Raw genomic sequence first — 20,138 nt, 5'->3', positions numbered from 1 at the left:
GAGATGGAACGGAAGGGGGGATGTAAGAGAGAGATTGAGGGAGGGAAAGACAGAGAGCCAGTTTATATCCTCTGTCACCTCTGATCTGGGTCTCTGTTTGAAAGCTTCCAGAGAAGTCTGTGTAACAACCTAATTCCAATGTGTTTTCCCTGAATGCCTATAAATAGACTATTGCTTGTGGTGAACTATTCCTATTGGCTGGTCCAACCTTATTTGATCATTACATTCACTGAATGTGCCATAGGCATTAAATTCAGATTAAACACACGCACTGATGGGTCCAGATTGGTACTCCTTGCTTTGAATGCCCAAGCATCAATTCTGAGCTCCTGCTAGTATCTCACTTGACCTGTGAGTCCATCATTGTTGTGCATCTTTACTCCCTCTCAGGTGAGATCATCGTCCATAGATGCATCATGACAAATAGCATCATTAGCAGCACCCTGTGTTTACAGAAGATGAAGCCGAGGCACATAAATCTCGCTCTTCTCAGAGACACACATCACACTTCTTTTCTGCCTCATGCCTTTCCTTTTTAAGGCAGGTCGATCGGACTTCACCATCAGCCTTGAGTGCTGAATTCAGTAGCTCTGCCTAACCAGTGTGAGAATGGAGCTGTCTAAGATGCAACTGGTGCATCCACAGGCTATGATGTCAGAACATCAGAATAGCAAGATGTGGGATGTTGATGTTCTTGCTCATTAAAAATCCAGCTACCAAGCTGTGGTTTGTTGCATGAAATCACTGTGTAATCCTTTTAAGGGAATGAGAAATAAACGGAGATAAGTGCCGGCAATCTGTATCAAGTATGCCCATCCAAAATAATAATAATAATAATAATAATAATAATTACTAAGAAATTAGGAAAAGATTTGTCGTAGGCTAAACAAAATGATTTGATACTCCAGTGGTTCATATGATGCATACATTTTTTCTCACCATGATGATATAAACCTCTGTATATTCCTGAACTGAAATCCACACCCAATCAGGTGGTTACACACTTGACAAGGGCCAAAGGACAGCTACAGGGAACTAGAAAAGCAGAGAAAGGGAGCAGCAGAAATGAAAAATCATGGAAGATGTTGGAAATAGAGAAGGTTCAGACTGGAGAAAGGAGAGAAAAGGTTGAAAACTATGTGATGGGAGGGGATGAGATGGGATTGTCCAAAAGCCTTTAGGGAGGGGGATCCACAAAGAGGGCCTGACTTCTACAAATAGCCACAGCTGCTCATCGTCCCCTCACTCCTGTCCTCGTTCCTCTCTTGTGTGAGTGTGTGTGGCCACGCCATCCTTCCAAAATGAGCCGCGCCTCTTACGCCTCCTCCCAGTCCTCTTCATACCGCCGCGCCTTCGGCGGGCCCAGCTACACCGCAACCCCTATTACCCGCTCCTCAATGCTTGGCCGTGGCTCCGGGGGCTCACATGTCAGCTCACGGGTCTATGAGGTCACCAAGACAGCAACTTCGTCACCAGGCTACACCAGCTACCGCGCATCTTCCTATGGCATCCCTGCTCTTTCAGCAGGCATCTCCCGCTCCTATGCCGCTGGCTTGGGTGAGACATTGGACTTCAGCCTGGCCGATGCCCTCAACCAGGAGTTCCTGCAGACACGCACCAACGAGAAGGCTGAGCTGCAGCACCTGAACGACCGCTTTGCCAGCTACATTGAGAAGGTGCGCTTCCTCGAGCAGCAGAACCAGGCTCTGACTGTGGAAGTGGAGCGACTGCGGGGCCGAGAGCCTACACGTATTGCTGACCTCTATGAGGAGGAGATGAGGGAACTCAGGCGCCAGATAGAGGTCGTGACCAATCAGAGGTCCCGAGTTGAAGTGGAGCGGGACAACCTGGCTGATGACTTGCAGAAACTCAAACTCAGGTGAGGCGTAGTTAATAAATCCACTTAATTACAGAAGATACATTAGAACAGATAGATGAACTTGATCAACAGAGACTATTACAGCAGCCAAAGCAGAGAGCACAACGTATATTTTGAGTATGCACCAGCATGCTTCCTCTACTGCTGAGAAAATGACAACAGTCTGTTTTTGTAGATGCCACTGAAGTCTATTTTAGAAGAGCCAGAGACTAGAAGAGGTCAGAAGAGTCATAAGCTTATCAAAACTGGGTTATTTTTGTCTGTAAAACGGTCACGTGAATGCCCTCAGAGGTTAGGTCTGTGTCAGAACGCATTTATATTCATAGGGCCCTGAGCTCCTGCTGTTTAGTTCTGCAGTTCTGTTTGGTGAGAGACAGACGAGTAGGAAACACACAAGAGGGATTAACTTTCAGTGTTAGGTGTGGAAAAGGAATTATAGCTCTCTCGGCGTAGGTGAATTTGCATTTACTCTGGTCTTACCTTCCTCGTTATAAACCAACACACTACTTACTTGACTTAAGGTCTAGTCTAATAAAGGCAGTCACTGACAGAGTTTAGATCACCAGAGCTTTTTTTCCTATTCAGGATTAAACATCAAGACATCTTTGGCCCTACTTCCAGTTGGATGGGGTAATCTGTGTATATTCTGAGACAGCAAGAAGGCTGCCATCTCTATAAAAGGAAAAGAAGGAAGTGGCTTTTAAGATCTGTGTATTGTCTCTGACTGCAGGCTTCAGGAGGAGATTACACAGAGAGAGGAGGCCGAGAACAACCTTGCAGCATTCAGAGCTGTAAGTCTGACTAGCAAACATAACTCCTCCTTTGGAATTATTATTACAGTGTGTATTGTGTAACATATAAATACAAAATTCATAATTCAGCAAAAACGATATTGAATGTTCCCTGAAAACAGGATGTTGATGCAGCCACACTTGCTCGTTTGGACCTTGAGAGACGCATCGAAACTCTGCAAGAGGAAATAGCCTTCCTCAAGAAGATCCATGAGGAGGTCAGATCAGCCCACATACACACACAATGATTTCTTCGAAGCAGCAGATACTTATCACAACTGATCGTATGAGTTTCGGTTTATCATTTTAATTCAGCAAAATTTTTTTTCTTCCATTATCATCCTTTATTCTTTCATACGTATGTATAATTCTTTGACTCAAAATAAGACACAATCAGGCGGCATGGTGGTGTAGTGGTTAGCGCTGTCGCCTCACAGCAAGAAGGTCCGGGTTCGAGCCCCGTGGCTGGCGAGGGCCTTTCCGTGCGGAGTTTGCATGTTCTCCCCGTATCCGCGTGGGTTTCCTCCGGGTGCTCCGGTTTCCCCCACAGTCCAAAGACATGCAGGTTAGGTTAACTGGTGACTCTAAATTGACCGTAGGTGTGAATGTGAGTGTGAATGGTTGTCTGTGTCTATGTGTCAGCCCTGTGATGACCTGGTGACTTGTCCAGGGTGTACCCCGCCTTTCACCCGTAGTCAGCTGGGATAGGCTCCAGCTTGCCTGCAACCCTGTAGAACAGGATAAAGCGGCTAGAGATAATGAGATAATGAATGAATAAGACACAATCAAGTTCCAGTGAGTTCTGTCCAGCCATTATCCGTAACTGCTTATCCTGTACAGGGTCACGGGCAAGCTGGAGCCTATCCCAGCTGACTATGGGCGAGAGGCAGGGTACACCCTGGACAAGTCGCCAGGTCATCGCAGTGCTGATGCATAGAGACACACAACCACTCACACTCACATTCACGGTCAATTTAGAGCCACCGTTTAGCCTAACCTGCATGTCTTTGGACTGTGGGTGAAACCGGAGCAACCCCACACAGACACGGGGAGAACATGCAAACTCCATACAGAAAGGCCCCCGGCAGCTACTGGGCTTGAACCCAGAACCTTTTTGCTGTGAAGCGACAGTGCTAATCACTACACCACCATTGCACTGAGTTCTAATCTTTTAAATACTCCAACTAAATATGGATAAAATTAGACTAATAAATCTGCCACTAAATACAGGTTTAGAAACATACTGCACCAGATGCAATGAAAAAAACATTATGATTATGAGCCAGTTAGCTAAACAATTAAAATATGACTGACTGTGTAAACCTATTAGAATGCAATTCTGAAGCTGTATCTGTTCCTGGAGATTGCAGTACAGTCTTTCCTTCTATACAACATGAAAAATGCAGATATGCAAAAGTGTGTTTATGAGTGAGATCACCAAACTCATTAACACACACTCATCTCGTCATTTCTCTCGGTTTAGGAGATCCGTGAGCTGCAGGCTCAGATGCAAGAGACTCAGGTGCAGATCCAGATGGACATGTCCAAGCCTGATCTGACCGGCGCCCTGAGAGACATTCGTTCTCAGTACGAGGCCATTGCCGCCAAGAACATCTCAGAGGCCGAAGACTGGTACAAGTCGAAGGTAAGGAAAAGTAGATAACAAAACCGAACAGTTAAATCTTTTCTCTCAGTTAATATCAATATAGACACAAAAGCCATTCATGTGTTTGAGGTTTGGGGATCGGGGCGCAGGCCAAATAGAAATGAAGGGAGTGAGAGAGAGACTAAAATCTTGAATAGACACTAAAATTAGGATGATTTACATATTACAATATATATACACTCACCATCCGTTTTAATAGGCACACCTGTACGCCTCATCTGGTGAGTTTTGATGGGTCTGTGCTCACTGTAGCTTCAGATTCTGGTTCTTTGGTTAACAGGAGTGGAACCCTGCTCGTGTAGTCCAGTCACCTTATTCTGAGATGCTTTTCTGCTCAGCATGGTTGTAAGGAGTGGTTATTTGAGTTACTGTATAACTTCCGGTCAGCTTGAAACATTCTGGCCATTCTCTTCTGACCTCTCTCATCAAGAGGGCATTTCTGTCCACTCCCCCCCCCCCCCCCCCCCCCCCCCCACACACACACACACACTATTCTCTATTATGAGGCATGAAAAACCAGCCCGTCTGGCACCTAACAACCATGCCGAGATATTTCCTCCCTCATTCTGATGATTGATGTGAACATTAAATGAAGCTCTTGACCTGTATCTGCATGATTTTATGTATTAAACTGCTACCACATGATTGCATGAGTGTGCAGATATGCATTGCAGGTGTTCCTATTAAACTAGCTGGCGGATGTATAATGTATTATTATACATACAGGCCACTTTTTCCATGGAATAAAAACATGTATTCTAGTCCCTTCTAGTGGGTTTATTGACAGCATGCAATATTGTTATCATATCGCTTATCCTCCATGTATTACTCCACTCGTCCCAATGGAGAATGAGCGTGCAATATTGTTACAGTGTTGCATGTTGTCAAGACAACATGACATCACACATCAGAGCTCATGCGAAGATCCGGTGACAAAACTTTTCTACTGCGCATGCGCAGAATAATTTCTTTGTCGGCCGAGAAAGAGAGAAGACAAGGCTAATCCAGTGCTACTGCTAGGATTAGCTATGCTATAATTAAACACTAAATAAATGAACTAAAATCTGAAGCTGAAGACATGCTGAACACCTGAAAAGCTATCAAAACATTAGATATTCTTCATGCATATTTACAAGAGAAAAACATACCGATGGACATCGAAAAACTGGAAAAGAGACACATCAGAGGCGGAAAACTTCCACGCTAGCGAGTGACTGTGACAGTTTGTAAACAAACATGGCCGCGAGGTTTGCTTCATTAAAAGCGGAAGATTTTGAGAGAATTTTGGCTGCCAGCTCGCTCTGTTGTGTGTAATTGTCAATGTTGAGTTTAAAAGTAACTAAGTAAATTACACAGGGAAAATAATAATAATAAATCAGCTTGACTATGCTAGCATTGGCCTTCGTTAACACTACACCAACTGGAAGGTAACTGCACTGCCGCACTAACAGCACCGAGTCACGGGTAAGCTAGCGTTGGCCTTCGCTATTGCTATGCCGGCTGGAAGGTAACGGGACTGCCACACTAACAGCACCGAGTCACGGGTAAGCTAGTGTTGGCCTTTGCTACTGCTGTACTAGCTGGAAGGTAACAGGACTGCCACGCTAACAGCACCGAGTCACGGGTAAGCTAGTGTTGGCCTTCGCTACTGCTATGCTGGCTGGAAGGTAACAGGACTGCCGTGCTAACAGCACCGAGTCACGGGTAAGCTAGTGTTGGCCTTCGCGACTGCTACACCAGCTGGAAGGTAACAGGACTGCCACTCTAACAGCACCGAGTCACGGGTAAGCTAGTGTTGGCCTTTGCGATGGCTACACCAGCTGGAAGATAACGGGACTGCTGCCCTAACAGCACTGAGTCATGGGTAAGCTAGTGTTGGCCTTTGCTACTGTTGTGCTAGCTGGAAGGTAACAGGACTGCCACGCTAACAGCACCGAGTCACGGGTAAGCTAGCGTTGGCCTTCGCTAACACTACTGCTACACCAGCTGGAAGGTAAAGGGACTGCCACACTAACAGCACCGAGTCATGGGTAAACTAGCATTGGTGTTTAAGAATGCTGATATGAAGAGAGTGTGTATGTATAATAGTAATAATAATACTAATAATAATATTGGCTCACTTTTTTTCATGGTCTATCAGACATATTCCATTCAGCTACTCGTCTTCGACTCATTCAGTATCATGCTAGCTGAATGGAATATATCTGATATACGACTCAACGCCGGCCAATATTATTTAAATATTTCATGTTGATTCATGAATAATTTTATTAGTCACATTACTAAAATATATGAAATAATTGTTATTGAAATAATAATGATTAAAACCTGGACAGAGCAAAAATGTTAAAAAAATAAACAAAAAACCAACAGGGCACCAATGCATAAAGAATTTCTATATCAAAATCTCATTGGTTAGAAAAATAAAGTATAAATTTCATCCTCTAATGAAGATAAGTTAATGCCCCCCCCCCCTTTGTTTTTGACCCCCAGGTGTCAGATTTGAACCAAGCCGTATCCAAGAACAACGAAGCCCTGAAGCAGGCCAAGCTAGAGACCATGGAGTACCGACACCAGATTCAGTCCTACACCTGTGAGATCGACTCACTGAAGGGCACGGTATGTTTATAACATGGCTCATTAATAATGCCTGCTACAATCATACCTCTGCATTAATGTCATTGCTGTTTCTGATCCCCAGAACGAGTCTCTGATGAGGCAGATGCACGACTTGGAGGACCGACATGGACGCGAGGCTGCCGGCTTCCAGGACACAATTGCTCGGCTGGAGGCTGAGATCGCAAACATGAAGGATGAGATGGCACGACACCTGCGTGAGTACCAGGACCTGCTCAATGTCAAGATGGCCCTCGATGTGGAGATCGCCACCTACAGGAAGCTGCTGGAGGGAGAAGAGAGCAGGTAGGAGATGGGTTTGTCTGAAAGGAGGCAGGAGGACTGCTCTTTCTCTCTCGCTTATTTTTGTTCTGACCTTGAACAAATCCAACCATGAGTAACTTTGAAATCTGATTGAAAAGGAGTTGAATTGGATTTAGGGCAATCCACTAACACAAAGAAATGAAGCTCTATCACAGTATTAACAAATAATTTAGTCAGTACATGAAGCTTTACTGATGTTAAAGCAAGTTTTTCCCCATGACTTGTCTTTCTCATGAACTCATTTTAATCAGATTATATATAACAACATTACATTAACGGCATTTAGCAGACGATCTTATCCAGAGTGATGTACAACATACCCAGAGCAGTCTGGGGAGCAGCTAGGGGTTAAGTGCCTTGCTCAAGGGCACTTTAGCCATTCCTGCTGGTCTAGGGAATCGAACCTTCTGGTCCCAAAGCGGCTTCTCTAACCATCAGGCCATAGCGCCTCCCCAGTTTTGTTATTTCCACCAACTTTGTTGGAGGAGGTTATGTTTACACCTCTGTTGGTTATTTTAACTTTTCCCAACGTCACTCAAAAAGTAATGAACAGATTTAGATTAAATTTTGAGGAAAGGTGACCCATGGGCCAAAGAACAATTGATTAGATTTTGATGCAAATCCAGATATATATGCAGATCTAGGATGTTTTTATTTTTTTGCCTGTTCCCAACGTAACTCAAAAAGTAGTGAATGGATTTGGGTGAAATTTGGTGTCCACTTTTAGTATTATCTTAAGTTCAAGTGACTGGATTTTGATGTTGATACGATGTGGCTTGGTGGACGTATGCACTCTATCAAGTGTCCTTCTAGTTAAAATTGCCAGCATAACCTTCTTTAAGCCTTACAGTCACCCAGTTTAATGAGTTCTTTATATTACATACAATTTGTTTTTAAATGTCTGTGTAATTTCTCCAACAGGATCACACTGCCCATGCAGACCTACTCCACGATTAGCTTCCGAGGTAAGAGGAAGAAAATAGGAAAAACATCACTTAAATGACCTTATTTTTGGGGGGTTACAACATTGTTGTCCCTCTGACATGAATGACCAAATAAAACGTGACCTCGAGCAGGTGAAATGTGCGTTAGGGACGGCAGATGAAAAGTTTAAAACATTAGATAAAATAATCTTTCCATGATTCAACAACACACTAATATTTTTCCACCAAATCTCTAACCATTTGATTTTTAATGTGTGAGAACAGAAAGACAATGGCGACAGTTCAATTTGTTCAATAAACATTTAAAACAGCACATCCCAAAGCATTTTATTACTCTTACACGATCACAACTTTACATTTCGCAATGAAAGGTATACTTTTTTTTTTTAAATCCGTTATACTATATAGCATATAGTTATGTTTAATCTTATGGAATATGACTTAGTTCCTGTTTTCACTTACATTATAGCATCTACCATGAACAGCCGTTCCCTCACCAGCCTCTCTATTTCTTCTTTGTGAAGTAATAGGACAAAAACATAACTTGAAAAGAAAACAGAAGGCACAGAAAAGCAGAAAGTTCTCTGTCCTGAAGATTCCCCCATTGTGGAAAACTGACTGTTACAAAAGACCAACATTGGAGACTCCTTCTATAAATGTTAGATAAATATCTCCTAACAGAAACCTTTACCATCTAAAAGATTATATATTTCTCTTTGTTAAATAACAATATTTTTTATGCAGCATGTCCATCAAACACCCTGTAAATGAACTGCTACGATAGAAACCTAGCATGTAACGATTCACCCAATTCATGATTCGATTCAATGAAAATTTTATTTTATATATTTCCCTATTCTTTATCAACTTGAATATTCCTTATGTTAAATAAAAATGTTTCATTTTCTTAACCAACAATAATTATTTACCCATATTTGTAAAGGTTAGAGTAAAATATATCCTATTAAGTAAAATATTAATTTTATTAAAAATTAAAAGTACTTAATAACAAATAGGCCTTATTAATAAACTTTTATGAACATTTGTACTACCTCCACCATCTGCCTCTCATTTCTTTAGCAGTCTGTAAAAAGAGAGCTCTGATTACTTGTTCAATCTATTTGTGCAGTCAATCGCACAACAGCTCTTTCCCATTTTATATCTGGTTTTTGTGGCATTAGAGCTGTGTTACTTCTGCCATTGGTGAAGTCACATGCATTTATTCCTGCTATTGTACACCCTCTGCTGTCTAAACAATGCAATTACAACTATGACAATTCTAAGAGATTACGCAGCCTGATAGTAATCGCAATTCTTTTATTATTTCATCAATTTGAAATCATAAATTCGGTATCGCGATTTATTGTCACACTATATATCATTACATGCCTAACAGAAATGAGTGTTTTAGAACAAGGGTATTAATATACACCTAGCGCAGCTGCTGTTATATAAACTCTAAACCTTTTGATAAATCAAGTGATTAAAATAAGTATCCTCCATAAATTGCATTGTACAAAACAACTTATTTCATCATTCAACCTTGACCTTGTAGCTGTGAGAAAATGGACGTCTTTTTTTTTTCCCCTTTATTTTATAGGTTTGTTGCATGTCTAAGATGCTGCCAGTAACATCTTGGTCAAACTCTTTTAAATGTTAATGGTTTAACATTTAATGTTTCATTGACTGTAGACGGTAGGGTAAAATGTTATCGTCAGAGACAGCAGTGTATCTTAAAGTATGTAGATTTCGAAACTTGTACATGAACGAAAATGGCCTCAAAACCAGATTATTGTACTGATATGTGACTGTTACACAGAGACCAGCCCAGAGCACCAACAACGAGCCTCTGAAATGCACTCAAAGAAAACGGTGCTCATCAAGACGATTGAGACCCGTGATGGCGAGGTATAACACACACACACACGAAACTAATGTGTACAACAATGTAGCGTCACTCTTACCATCTCATTATATACAGTGGTGCTTGAAAGTTTGTGAACCCTTTAGAATTTTCTATATTTCTGCATAAATATGACCTATAACATCATCAGATTTTCACACAAGTCCTAAAAGTAGATAAAGAGAACCCAGTTTTAAACAAATGAGACAAAAATATTATACTTGGTCATTTATTTATTGAGGAAAATGATCTAATATTACATATCTGTGAGTGGCAAAAGTATGTGAACCTTTGCTTTCAGTATCTGGTGTGACCCCCTTGTGCAGCAATAACTGCAAATAAACATTTCCGGTAACTGTTGATCAGTCTTGCACACCAGCTTGGAGGAATCTTAGCCCATTCCTCCGTACAGAACAGCTTCAACTCTGGGATGTTGGTGGGTTTCCTCACATGAACTGCTCGCTTCAGGTCCTTCCACAACATTTCAATTGGATTAAGGTCAGGACTTTGACTTGGCCATTCCAAAACATTAACTTTATTCTTCTTTAACCATTCTTTGGTAGAATGACTTGTGTGCTTAGGGTTGTTGTCTTGCTGCATGACCCACCTTCTCTTGAGATTCAGTTCATGGACAGATGTCCTGACATTTTCCTTTGGAATTCGCTGGTATAATTCAGAATTCATTGTTCCATCAATGATAGCAAGCCGTCCTGGCCCAGATGCAGCAAAACAGGCCCAAACCATGATACTACCCCCACCATGTTTCACAGATGGGATAAGGTTGTTATACTGGAATTCAGTGTTTTCCTTTCTCCAAACATAACGCTTCTCATTTCAAACAAAAAGTTCTATTTTGGTCTCATCCGTCCACAAAACATTTTTCCAGTAGCCTTCTGGCTTGTCCACATGATCTTTAGCAAACTGCAGATGAGCAGCAATGTTCTTTTTGGAGAGCAGTGGCTTTCTCCTTGCAACCCTGCCATGCACACCATCGTTGTTCAGTGTTCTTCTAATGGTGGACTCATGAACATTAACATTAGCCAATGTGAGAGAGGCCTTCAGTTGCTTAGAAGTTACCCTGGGGTCCTTTGTGACCTTGCCGACTATTACACGCCTTGCTCTTGGAGTGATCTTTGTTGATCGACCACTCCTGGGGAGGGTAATAATGGTCTTGAATTCCCTCCATTTGTACACAGTCTGTCTGACTGTGGATTGGTGGAGTCCAAACTCTTTAGAGATGGTTTTGTAACCTTTTCCAGCCTGATGAGCATCAACAACGCTTTTTCTGAGGTCCTCAGAAATCTCCTTTGTTCGTGTCATGATACACTTCCACAAACATGTGTTGTGAAGATCAGACTTTGATAGATCCCTGTTCTTTAAATAAAACAGGGTGCCCACTCACACCTGATTGTCATCCCATTGATTGAAAACACCTAACTCTAATTTCACCTTCAAATTAACTGCTAATCCTAGAGGTTCACATACTTTTGCCACTCACAGATATGTAATATTGGATAATTTCCCTCAATAAATAAATGACCAAGTATAATATTTTTGTCTCATTTGTTCAACTGAGTTCTCTTTATCTACTTTTAGGACTTGTGTGAAAATCTGATGATCTTTTAGGTCATATTTATGAAGAAATATAGAGAATTCTAAGGAGTTCACAAACTTTCAAGCACCACTGTAAGTGTGTGTACGGCTCCAACATATTCAATATTTAACAAAACCTATTTCTATTTAGAAAGCAGACCCTTCTAACTATTTTATACACGTTTGCATGGGCTGCATCATCAGAAGTGCATAACCCCACACACACAGAGTTTAGAGAGAAGAAGTAACGTCAACGTCCTTATAGACTTTCATGTAATAGACTTTGCATGATGTGCTTTTGTTTTCCCAAAGGCATGGACTCGTATGTTCACATCTCTGCACTGTTTTGCCTTTACAGGTGCTGAGTGAATCTACACAGCACCAGCAGGACATCATGTAGAGCTTCACCTAAGGCGCTAAACCACAAACACAATAGGTGTCAATAAAACCATAAGATCCAGCCTTTATATCCTGTGCTCCCCCCCCCCATTACTCCAAACACAGCTTATCTGAAACATGAGCACTGCTTCCAAAGTGAGAGAAAGGAAGAGATTTTGCCTCTTCTACATCGAATCTACGTCGAAGATCCTTCTGTATTCACGCAGAACCAAAGCATGAGAGAAGAACGTGGGAAGAAAGAACAAAAGGTCAAAATACAGGGAGGGGCTGATATGTACGTAGGTGAATAAGGAGGGCAAGAGAGGACAGGAGGGAGGGCAAGTGATGAAGAATGAACTCATAGCCGTGATCTGTACGATGAGGAACTCAGAATAAACTAAATATGCGTCAAACACCCTACTGCGTGTGTGTGTGTGCGCGTGCGTGCAAGTTCGCAAATGAAGAACTATCCAATAAAAACATATCACAACCCACATTTTGGAATCACATACTTTATCATAATATCCAGGTTCATACAAATACATGCTTTATAATAAGAATAACAACATTAGATTGTAAGGTGCATGTCTTTGCGACCAAACTGCTGTCAGAGGGGGAATGTTCTGTAAGCATGTCTCAAATGCAAATAAATAAGCCATCAAATAAATAAACATCGTGATTCAGCACCTTAATAAATAAAAAAGCTAAAGCGGTTCACGAGGAAGTCAGATAAACAAGAAAAGGAAATAAAACTGGAAAATGTGCATTCTAGTGCATTCTATGTACAAGAAAGTGCAGTGACTTGACTGAAACATACAGCAAGGACAACAGAATAAAAGAGAGAGAGAGAGAGAGAGAGAGAGAGATCAACAAATACCCTGGAAGAGCGTGGTCTTCTCAAATATACAGATCAGAAATGAGAAAGCCTATTTTGTTCTTAAGGACACCACAGATGTTAGTAGATGGCATGAGCATCATCACGACACTTTACAATGGCACAGCAAAAGCACAGCAAATGAGTGACAGGGGATTTGCAGATGCCAAAACCAATTACAAAAAAAAAAAAAACCCAAAAAAAAAAGCTCCGTCTTCCTTTTCCATATCCATTCAAACAGTTCGCAGTGTTCCAGCCATCCCTGAGTATCGCTTTAGCTCCGCCATCAGAAATTGCGCTCAGACTGCACCAGATAGCGTGCTGTAATATGGCTCTTTCTCCCGCAGCCTCATTAAAACGAGGCCAAGGAGCAGATTCTCCTGAGACAGCCTCCCTCTGGAGTCTCAAGGCAATCCCCCTCCTGCACAGCTATTTGGTACAGTTCATGAAAACGTGTGAAACACATACGACAGTGCAGATGGAAATGGAAGAATCCACAGATTTACAACGAGAAGAAGGATCTTTATGTTACAAGATTCAGCACCAAGAGAGAATTCTCTCATTGCAATAATGCAGGACAGATGTGAAATGTTTATATGGGTTCACTGCACCGCTTTACCACACTGACATTGTGTTTAAAAAAAAAAAAGTGTGATGGAGCTGGGTCTTGATTTATTCTTTTACAGATGATGCTCACCTCATAATTTTAAGAGTGACTGATGTGCCGTGACTGAGGCACACGTTGTTTAGCAGGAGTGTGCGTATGCACGAATGGGAGTGCATGGGTGTGTGTAAGTGGCGTGCAAATCTTGAATACACTCCTTAAGCAACATGCTCATGCCTGTAACTTTCCCCCTGCTCACTGTCTATACAGTTTTTACACCTGTGTACGCACAGACGGGTCAGGGACAGCACCAGGACAGTGAGATGAACGTGTCAGAGTGCGTAACCATGTACGAGCGTGTGTCGTCACACTCGAAGGTTAGGTCCAGCCCCAGAGGTGAGGGGGACGGTTGAGCCGCAGTCGTAGTCCATGTCCACGGCTGTGTGTGTGCCAGAGAGGCGGGCACCAGGATACACACACCCTTCCCCTTGCCGTTCTCGGAAACTCTGGATGTAGCTCTGAAATACAGGGACAAGAGAGAGCGTGAGTGAGGATTTGATATGCTGTACTGGTGAAAATAGAAGTCTTAACAAAAGTTAGAAATCTGTAAGAGAAACCGGATTTTAAAACAGAATTTAAACCTTGATTTTAGAAAACAGCTTTAAGAGACAAAGAAATAAGCGACGTTTGAATTAAGATTTTCTCCATTTTAATTTGAAAGATTCTTCCAACCAATCCTATGGAGTGTGTAGTCCAAATTATATTTATATATAAAAAAACACCCCATGATTTCATCTTATTCTCTCATAAACAACCTCTCATTAGATGTGCATTTAACAGTGATTCCACAAAATCAGGCTGTACATGAGCTGATAAGCTGACGAGGCGCGTCGTGCCGAGTCGAATCAGCTACCGTATAAGCCATGTATGACGAGATTGAGTGGAATAACGGTTTTATTCTATTCACATTCACTGGATTTTGAGAAACAGAGCACTTTTATTTTTTGCAAATTCGATAAATAAAAACTTTATACAAAACGTCCAACAAGATCGTTTCCGCTTAGGAAACCTATCGATGGCTGCATGAATTGACTTTAGGGTTGTTTTTTTTTTTTTGTCAAAAGTGTCACCTTGCTGTCGTGCCGAGGTACAGAATAGCTTTAGACATTTATTTAATTCTTCCTTGGACATGTCAGGTTATGTAATTTTCAAACTTCTTTGACATTTTGAACCAGTCTATTAAAAATAAATAAATAAATAAATAAATAAATAAATTTTATGCTTAAAGATGGAGAATTTAAACAAACCGGCAAAACGACAGGAGCAATTTGTGAAAAATGCTATAATAATAATAATAATAAATTATTATTATTATTATTATTATTATTAAAAAAAAAAGATACATTCTTCCCATCAAATACTTTCATTCCATTTTTTTTTTTTGGGGGGGGTTTTGTTTTCGAGTACAGTTTTTATTTCGTGCTCGGTGGGTTCAGCAAAACGTACCACCATTTTGTTTTTCTCTACTCATGGTATATGAGCTAGTAGTAGAGTAGCCAATCAGAGTATGCAATTGCTCATATCCAGGGAATATGGATAGAATAAAAAACATTAGCGCCTTTGGTTTGTGTGTGTAGTTTTTAGAATGAGCCTGTTTTGCAAAACTGCCAGTGAACCAAGTATGAAGCCTTGCAAGTAACATTCAATTCAGACAAAGAATAAATAAATAAAAACCGCTGAACAATACACACCCTCAAGCGACAACAGAATTGGTTGCAACATGGTCACAAGCAACAAGAGTGACTAGAGACTAAAGCTCTTCAAATCTTTTGCATGCACAATTTGGGTTAGTGGTCCTCTAGCACTTATAACATATGATAAGTGAGCAGGAGTACAGGTGTGTGTGTGTGTGTGTGTGTGTGTGCGCGCCCATGCACTTGTTTCTTACCGGAGAGAGAACATCTCCATCATAGCGACGGACGGGCTGGGGTTTCCTACGGTACGGTGGTTCTGGGTGCATGGCTTTGCCTGAGTGTGTGTGATGTTGAGATTGCTGCTTCCTCCTCTTCTTCCTGCTGCACTCTCTCCTCTCCTCCTTCTGTCGGATCCGCATGAGCTGCACTCGTCGCTGCTGACGGCTTATCATCACTGACGCATGGAAAATACACGGAGGAGACAGACCACAGAGTTTAACTTGCAAATAAATTGTGAATTAAAACCGGCAAAAAAATTTTAAAAATAAAAAAGAAGCCACAACACTACACACACACACACACAAAATGCTTAGTTTGGTTTCAATTTTTAATAATGCATTTAATGTAATTTACAGCACACACACACACGGTCCCCTGCTGGAGATACTACATCTTCGAGCACACTGACAGACTGAGCCATCTGCTACACTGCCCACACATACACACAGTCACAGAAACACTCTCCAGTACACTCATTCACCCAGACAGCCTCAATCACGCACTCAGTGTATGCACACCCACCCACCCCAACACACACACTTAATTCATTTGTATCAAGCATGAAATGGACACATGCTCTGTTTGAAGACTTAATCTAAATCTTGGTAAACAAATCAAGTCCAAGCCCTTGCTCATAAAGATGCTGAGTTCAAGAGACAGGGGACTGAAACCAGCAATAATGTTTGTTGGCCTCGCCGACACGTACTACGGCTTGTTGGAAAAATCAATGTGGACTCTTCAATATTTCATTACCGATCACTGCATACACTTGAAATTTGCTTGTGCAAGTATAAAATGTTTGCTGTCTGTAAGTCTGTTTACACTATACTAATACTAGAGAGGAAAGCCCTTTGCTCTCAAACCAGCCTCAGTCCTTCATGGCATGGATTGCACATACATGGTGTTGGAAGCAGTGCTAGAAGATTCTGGTCCATGTTGACACTGGTGCATCGCATAACTGCTGCAGATTTTCCACCTACACCTTCAGGCTATAAATCTCCGAGTCTACCAGATCCCAAAGGTGCTCTATTGGATTCAGGGATCTGGCAAGGCCACAGAAACACACAGAACTGTCGGTCATGTTCACAGAAGCAGTTTGCAACGACACATGCACTGTATCATGGTGCATCGTGCTGGAAGTAGCTGTTATAAGATGACTGTGGCTTTGAAACAATGCATGATTGGTATTAAAGGATCCGATGCATGGGCAGAAAACAGCCCCACAGCATTACACTACCACCACCAGGCAGGCTGGGATTCATGCTATTGACATCAAATTCATGCCAGGTTGATGCAAAAATTGAGTCTCCTTCGACCAGGTGACATATTTCCAATCTTCAGCTGTCCAGTTTTGGTGAGCCTGTGTCCAGTGTAGTCTCAGATTCCTCTTCTTGGCTGGCAGGAGTGGAGCCAGCTGCATTAGGGTTTGATTTACAAACAGGGTAGCAAGAGAAACTCTCAATCTCCTTTTTGTTTGCTTTATAAATTAGACAAAATATTAGATGGCTTGTATATCCAGCTGCAAGGTGAGAGGCAGGAGCCTCAGCCAATCAGGAGAAAGTGAGTGGGTGAGTGTTTGATCCTCAGAAAATGAAAGACATGACAGCTTCAGTTTTTTCCTGTTCAACAAGTTAGGCAATTGGGTAAAAGCAAGTTGAATGATACTTTTAATCACTTCTGTTACGTGTAATTTTGGCAGACTGGTTTCTATGTATTCTCTCGTGTTTCGATGAGCAAGCTTACAAAGATCAGTAGTAGTCAAAGGGTGAAGCTGCGAGATTGATCTGCGTAATGCAATACAGAATGTTCTTCTGCAAGTATTTGACAAGCATTCATACTAGCAAGTGACATGTCTGGTCACTTCTAGATGTGTAGCAAGTGCTACCCTAACTGCTTGTACGGTAGCCATAATACTAAGGAGAGAAAGAACTGGACTGCTGCTCAGTGGTCCAAAGTCCTCTTTTCAGATGAAAGCAAATTTTGCATTTCATTTGGAAATCAAGGTCCAAGAGTCTGGAGGAAGAGCAGAGAGGGACAGAATCCAAAGGTGTTTGAAGTCCAGCGTGAAGGTTCTGTAGTCTGTGATGATTTGGGGTGCCATGTCATCTGCTAGTGTTGGTCCACTGTGTTTTATCAAGTCCACTGAGCAACAGTCTAGTTAAGACGCTTCTGATGTCGTCTCTGGTCCAGGAGTAGCTTGATATTAGGAATGTGACAGTTGTAGCCTCTTTCCCGAAGACGTCTGTGTGTGGTGGCTCTTGATACACTGACATCAGCCTCAGTCCACTCCATGTAAAGCTCTCCCAAGTTCTTGAATTGACTTTGCTTGACAATCCTCTCAAGGCTACAGTCATTCCTATTGCTTGTGCACCTTTTCCAGCCAGCCTTTTCAGCAATGACCTTCTGTGGCTTACCCTCCTTGTCGAGGGTGTTGATGATCGTCTTCTAGACAAATGTCAAGTCAGCAGTCTTTCCCATGATTGTGGTTGCGTGTACTGAACTAGACCGAGAGATACACAGTATTTATACTGTTTTACTCAAACTTGAAATTAAATATTCTAATAATTTGAGATACTGGATTTCTGTTTTTCATGAGCTATAAGCCATAAATCATTAAAATTAAAACAAAACAAAAAAAAAGGCTTGAAATATTTCACTTTACATGTAATGAATAGAGAATATATGAAAGTTTACCTTTTTGAATTAATTACAAAAAAAAGAACTTTTTCACGATATTCCAATATTTTGAGATGCACTAGTATATTAGGTCCACAGTTTATGCATACAATATGATCATAGCCCTTGTTTGTATGTACGTATAAATGTGTTTCAAGAATAGAACTTAGTACGTCTCCGTTCAAATGCTGCATGGTGCTCTGTGTCAAGATAGGATAATTATCCACATCACAAAAAAAAAAAAAGTTTTTTTTTTAAATTTAATTTTATTATTATTATTATTTTTTAAAATCTTGTTCCCATTCCCATCCTCACCTTTAGTATGGGAGTATCCCTCAGCTGTCACCCGCCACTGCACGAGTGCTCCGAGCAGGGCAAGGGCAGGCCAGGCTCCAAGCACAGCCCATGTCACCCAACACTGCGAGCGCGCCGGTACAGCTTTCACCCGCTCGTAGATGTAGCGCACCAACACAAACAGCTCCACAAAGTAATCAGCTGCCACAGCGATGACGGCTGCTCCAAATGCTGCTGTAGACAGTGTGGTGAAGAAGCGTTGCCACTGCAGCGTGAGAACAGCGAACAGCATTCCCAGGCCCAGCAGCACCCCGAGTGGCACCCACACAGAACGTGGTGGTGCTGATGACAACTCCTCCATGCCCACCAGAGTGCCAATGCCTGCCAGCAGACCCAGCAGCAGGCCCACCATGAAGAGACCAACACTGCGCACCAGCATGGTGACCAGACCGCACAGTGTGCCGATGCCCAGCCCGATACCTGCGCTTGCCTCAGCGCTCAGCTGTGTGTCCAGCACTCGCTCCTTGTAGCACAGCAGGAAGACCACCACCGAGCCAAACATCAGGCCTGTCAGGAAGAGCACGGCCTTGAAACAGCGGTAGCCTGTGATAGAAACGGTTTAATTTAGTTCACTCAACTCTATAAAAGTCTAAATTACTCACTAAAGTAACATGACCTGACATTAGTGAACCTAAGGTATATTTCATGTTAAAAAGACACCCAAAGACAAGGAAAGGTACACTATATGGCCAGAAGTTTGTGGACGCCTGACCATTACACCCATATATGTCACCTCACGGAATTCAGGGACACATGTCGGCCGAAATGAATCCGAGAAAATCGCAAAAGAAGCTTTTTTTTTTTCGAAATTTGTGATTTTTGTTTTTTTCCATAATGTGCAAGTTGAGATCTTGAAGAATGCAATCAGCATTTCAGATAATTGATTGTTTTGTTGGAAAAGCATACATTTTTTGTTGCAAATTGTCTCGTTTTTGTCAGGACTGTAGCCTGCTGGGGGGTGTGGGTAAATTACCATATGGGCCATTCACATGACGATTTAAGTCTTTTTTTTTTTTTTCCGCCAATCAGCTGTATGATACGAGCTGAGCTTGTGGCTACTTAAGCTGCATACAGGCATGTAATTTCACTATTGAATGAATATGGAGGAAGCTAAACAGATCGCAGAGGAGCTGAAACACCTCGAAGCAAACAGACGCACGGTAGTTACATCGGAGATGACCATTTCTAGCAAAAAAAAAAAAAACAACCAAAAGGAAGTGTTCTAGGACTACATATTCCATCGGAGGCACTGATGTATGCAAGGCGACGTTTCTCTTTCTGATGGGGTAAGTTTATTAATCTAAGGTTGTGTGGTTATTTTTGCATGTAACGGAGAGTGTTGTGGTTTGGTTACATGAAACTAGCATCGTGTTAGTTGTGTTATCATCGTGCTATCTTTCTTTCTTACGATGTGAGTAATTTTGTTATTTTTGGATGTAACGGAGAGTGTTGTGGTTTGGTTACATGAAACTAGCATTGTGTTAGTTGTGTTATCATCGTGCTATCTTTCTTACAGTGTGAGTAATTTTTCAACCACAAAACGTTAAAGTATACTTTAGGACT

The 20,138-nt window shown here is 41.8% G+C and overlaps 2 protein-coding genes across 3 annotated transcripts in view; one reads left to right on the top strand and one right to left on the bottom strand.

The window, feature by feature from the left end:
* The first annotated feature begins 1,258 nt into the window (after window positions 1-1,258).
* On the top strand, window positions 1,259-12,556 carry desmb (desmin b). The gene is made up of 9 exons (XM_060918984.1): window positions 1,259-1,879; window positions 2,610-2,670; window positions 2,793-2,888; window positions 4,154-4,315; window positions 6,830-6,955; window positions 7,038-7,258; window positions 8,198-8,241; window positions 10,040-10,128; window positions 12,075-12,556. Exons 1-9 carry the CDS (start codon window positions 1,302-1,304, stop codon window positions 12,114-12,116), a joined length of 1,419 nt encoding a protein of 472 aa, XP_060774967.1. The 5' UTR covers window positions 1,259-1,301; the 3' UTR covers window positions 12,117-12,556.
* A 34-nt stretch (window positions 12,557-12,590) lies between these two features.
* Window positions 12,591-20,138, bottom strand: part of tmem198b (transmembrane protein 198b) — a 68,011-nt gene continuing 60,463 nt past the window's right edge. For both annotated transcript variants that reach the window (XM_060918986.1, XM_060918985.1), the window contains exons 3-5: window positions 18,537-19,118; window positions 15,521-15,720; window positions 12,591-14,090 (exon numbers count right to left, since the gene is read on the bottom strand). In XM_060918986.1, coding sequence (XP_060774969.1) covers window positions 13,938-14,090; window positions 15,521-15,720; window positions 18,537-19,118 — 935 coding nt within the window. In that variant the 3' untranslated portion in view covers window positions 12,591-13,937. The remainder of the gene's footprint in view (window positions 14,091-15,520; window positions 15,721-18,536; window positions 19,119-20,138) is intronic.

Source organism: Neoarius graeffei, chromosome 4 (assembly GCF_027579695.1).
Source record: "Neoarius graeffei isolate fNeoGra1 chromosome 4, fNeoGra1.pri, whole genome shotgun sequence".
Taxonomy (NCBI): domain Eukaryota; kingdom Metazoa; phylum Chordata; class Actinopteri; order Siluriformes; family Ariidae; genus Neoarius; species Neoarius graeffei.
Note: the sequence above shows the minus strand (reverse complement) of the source record. Positions and strands in the feature narration are given on the sequence as shown.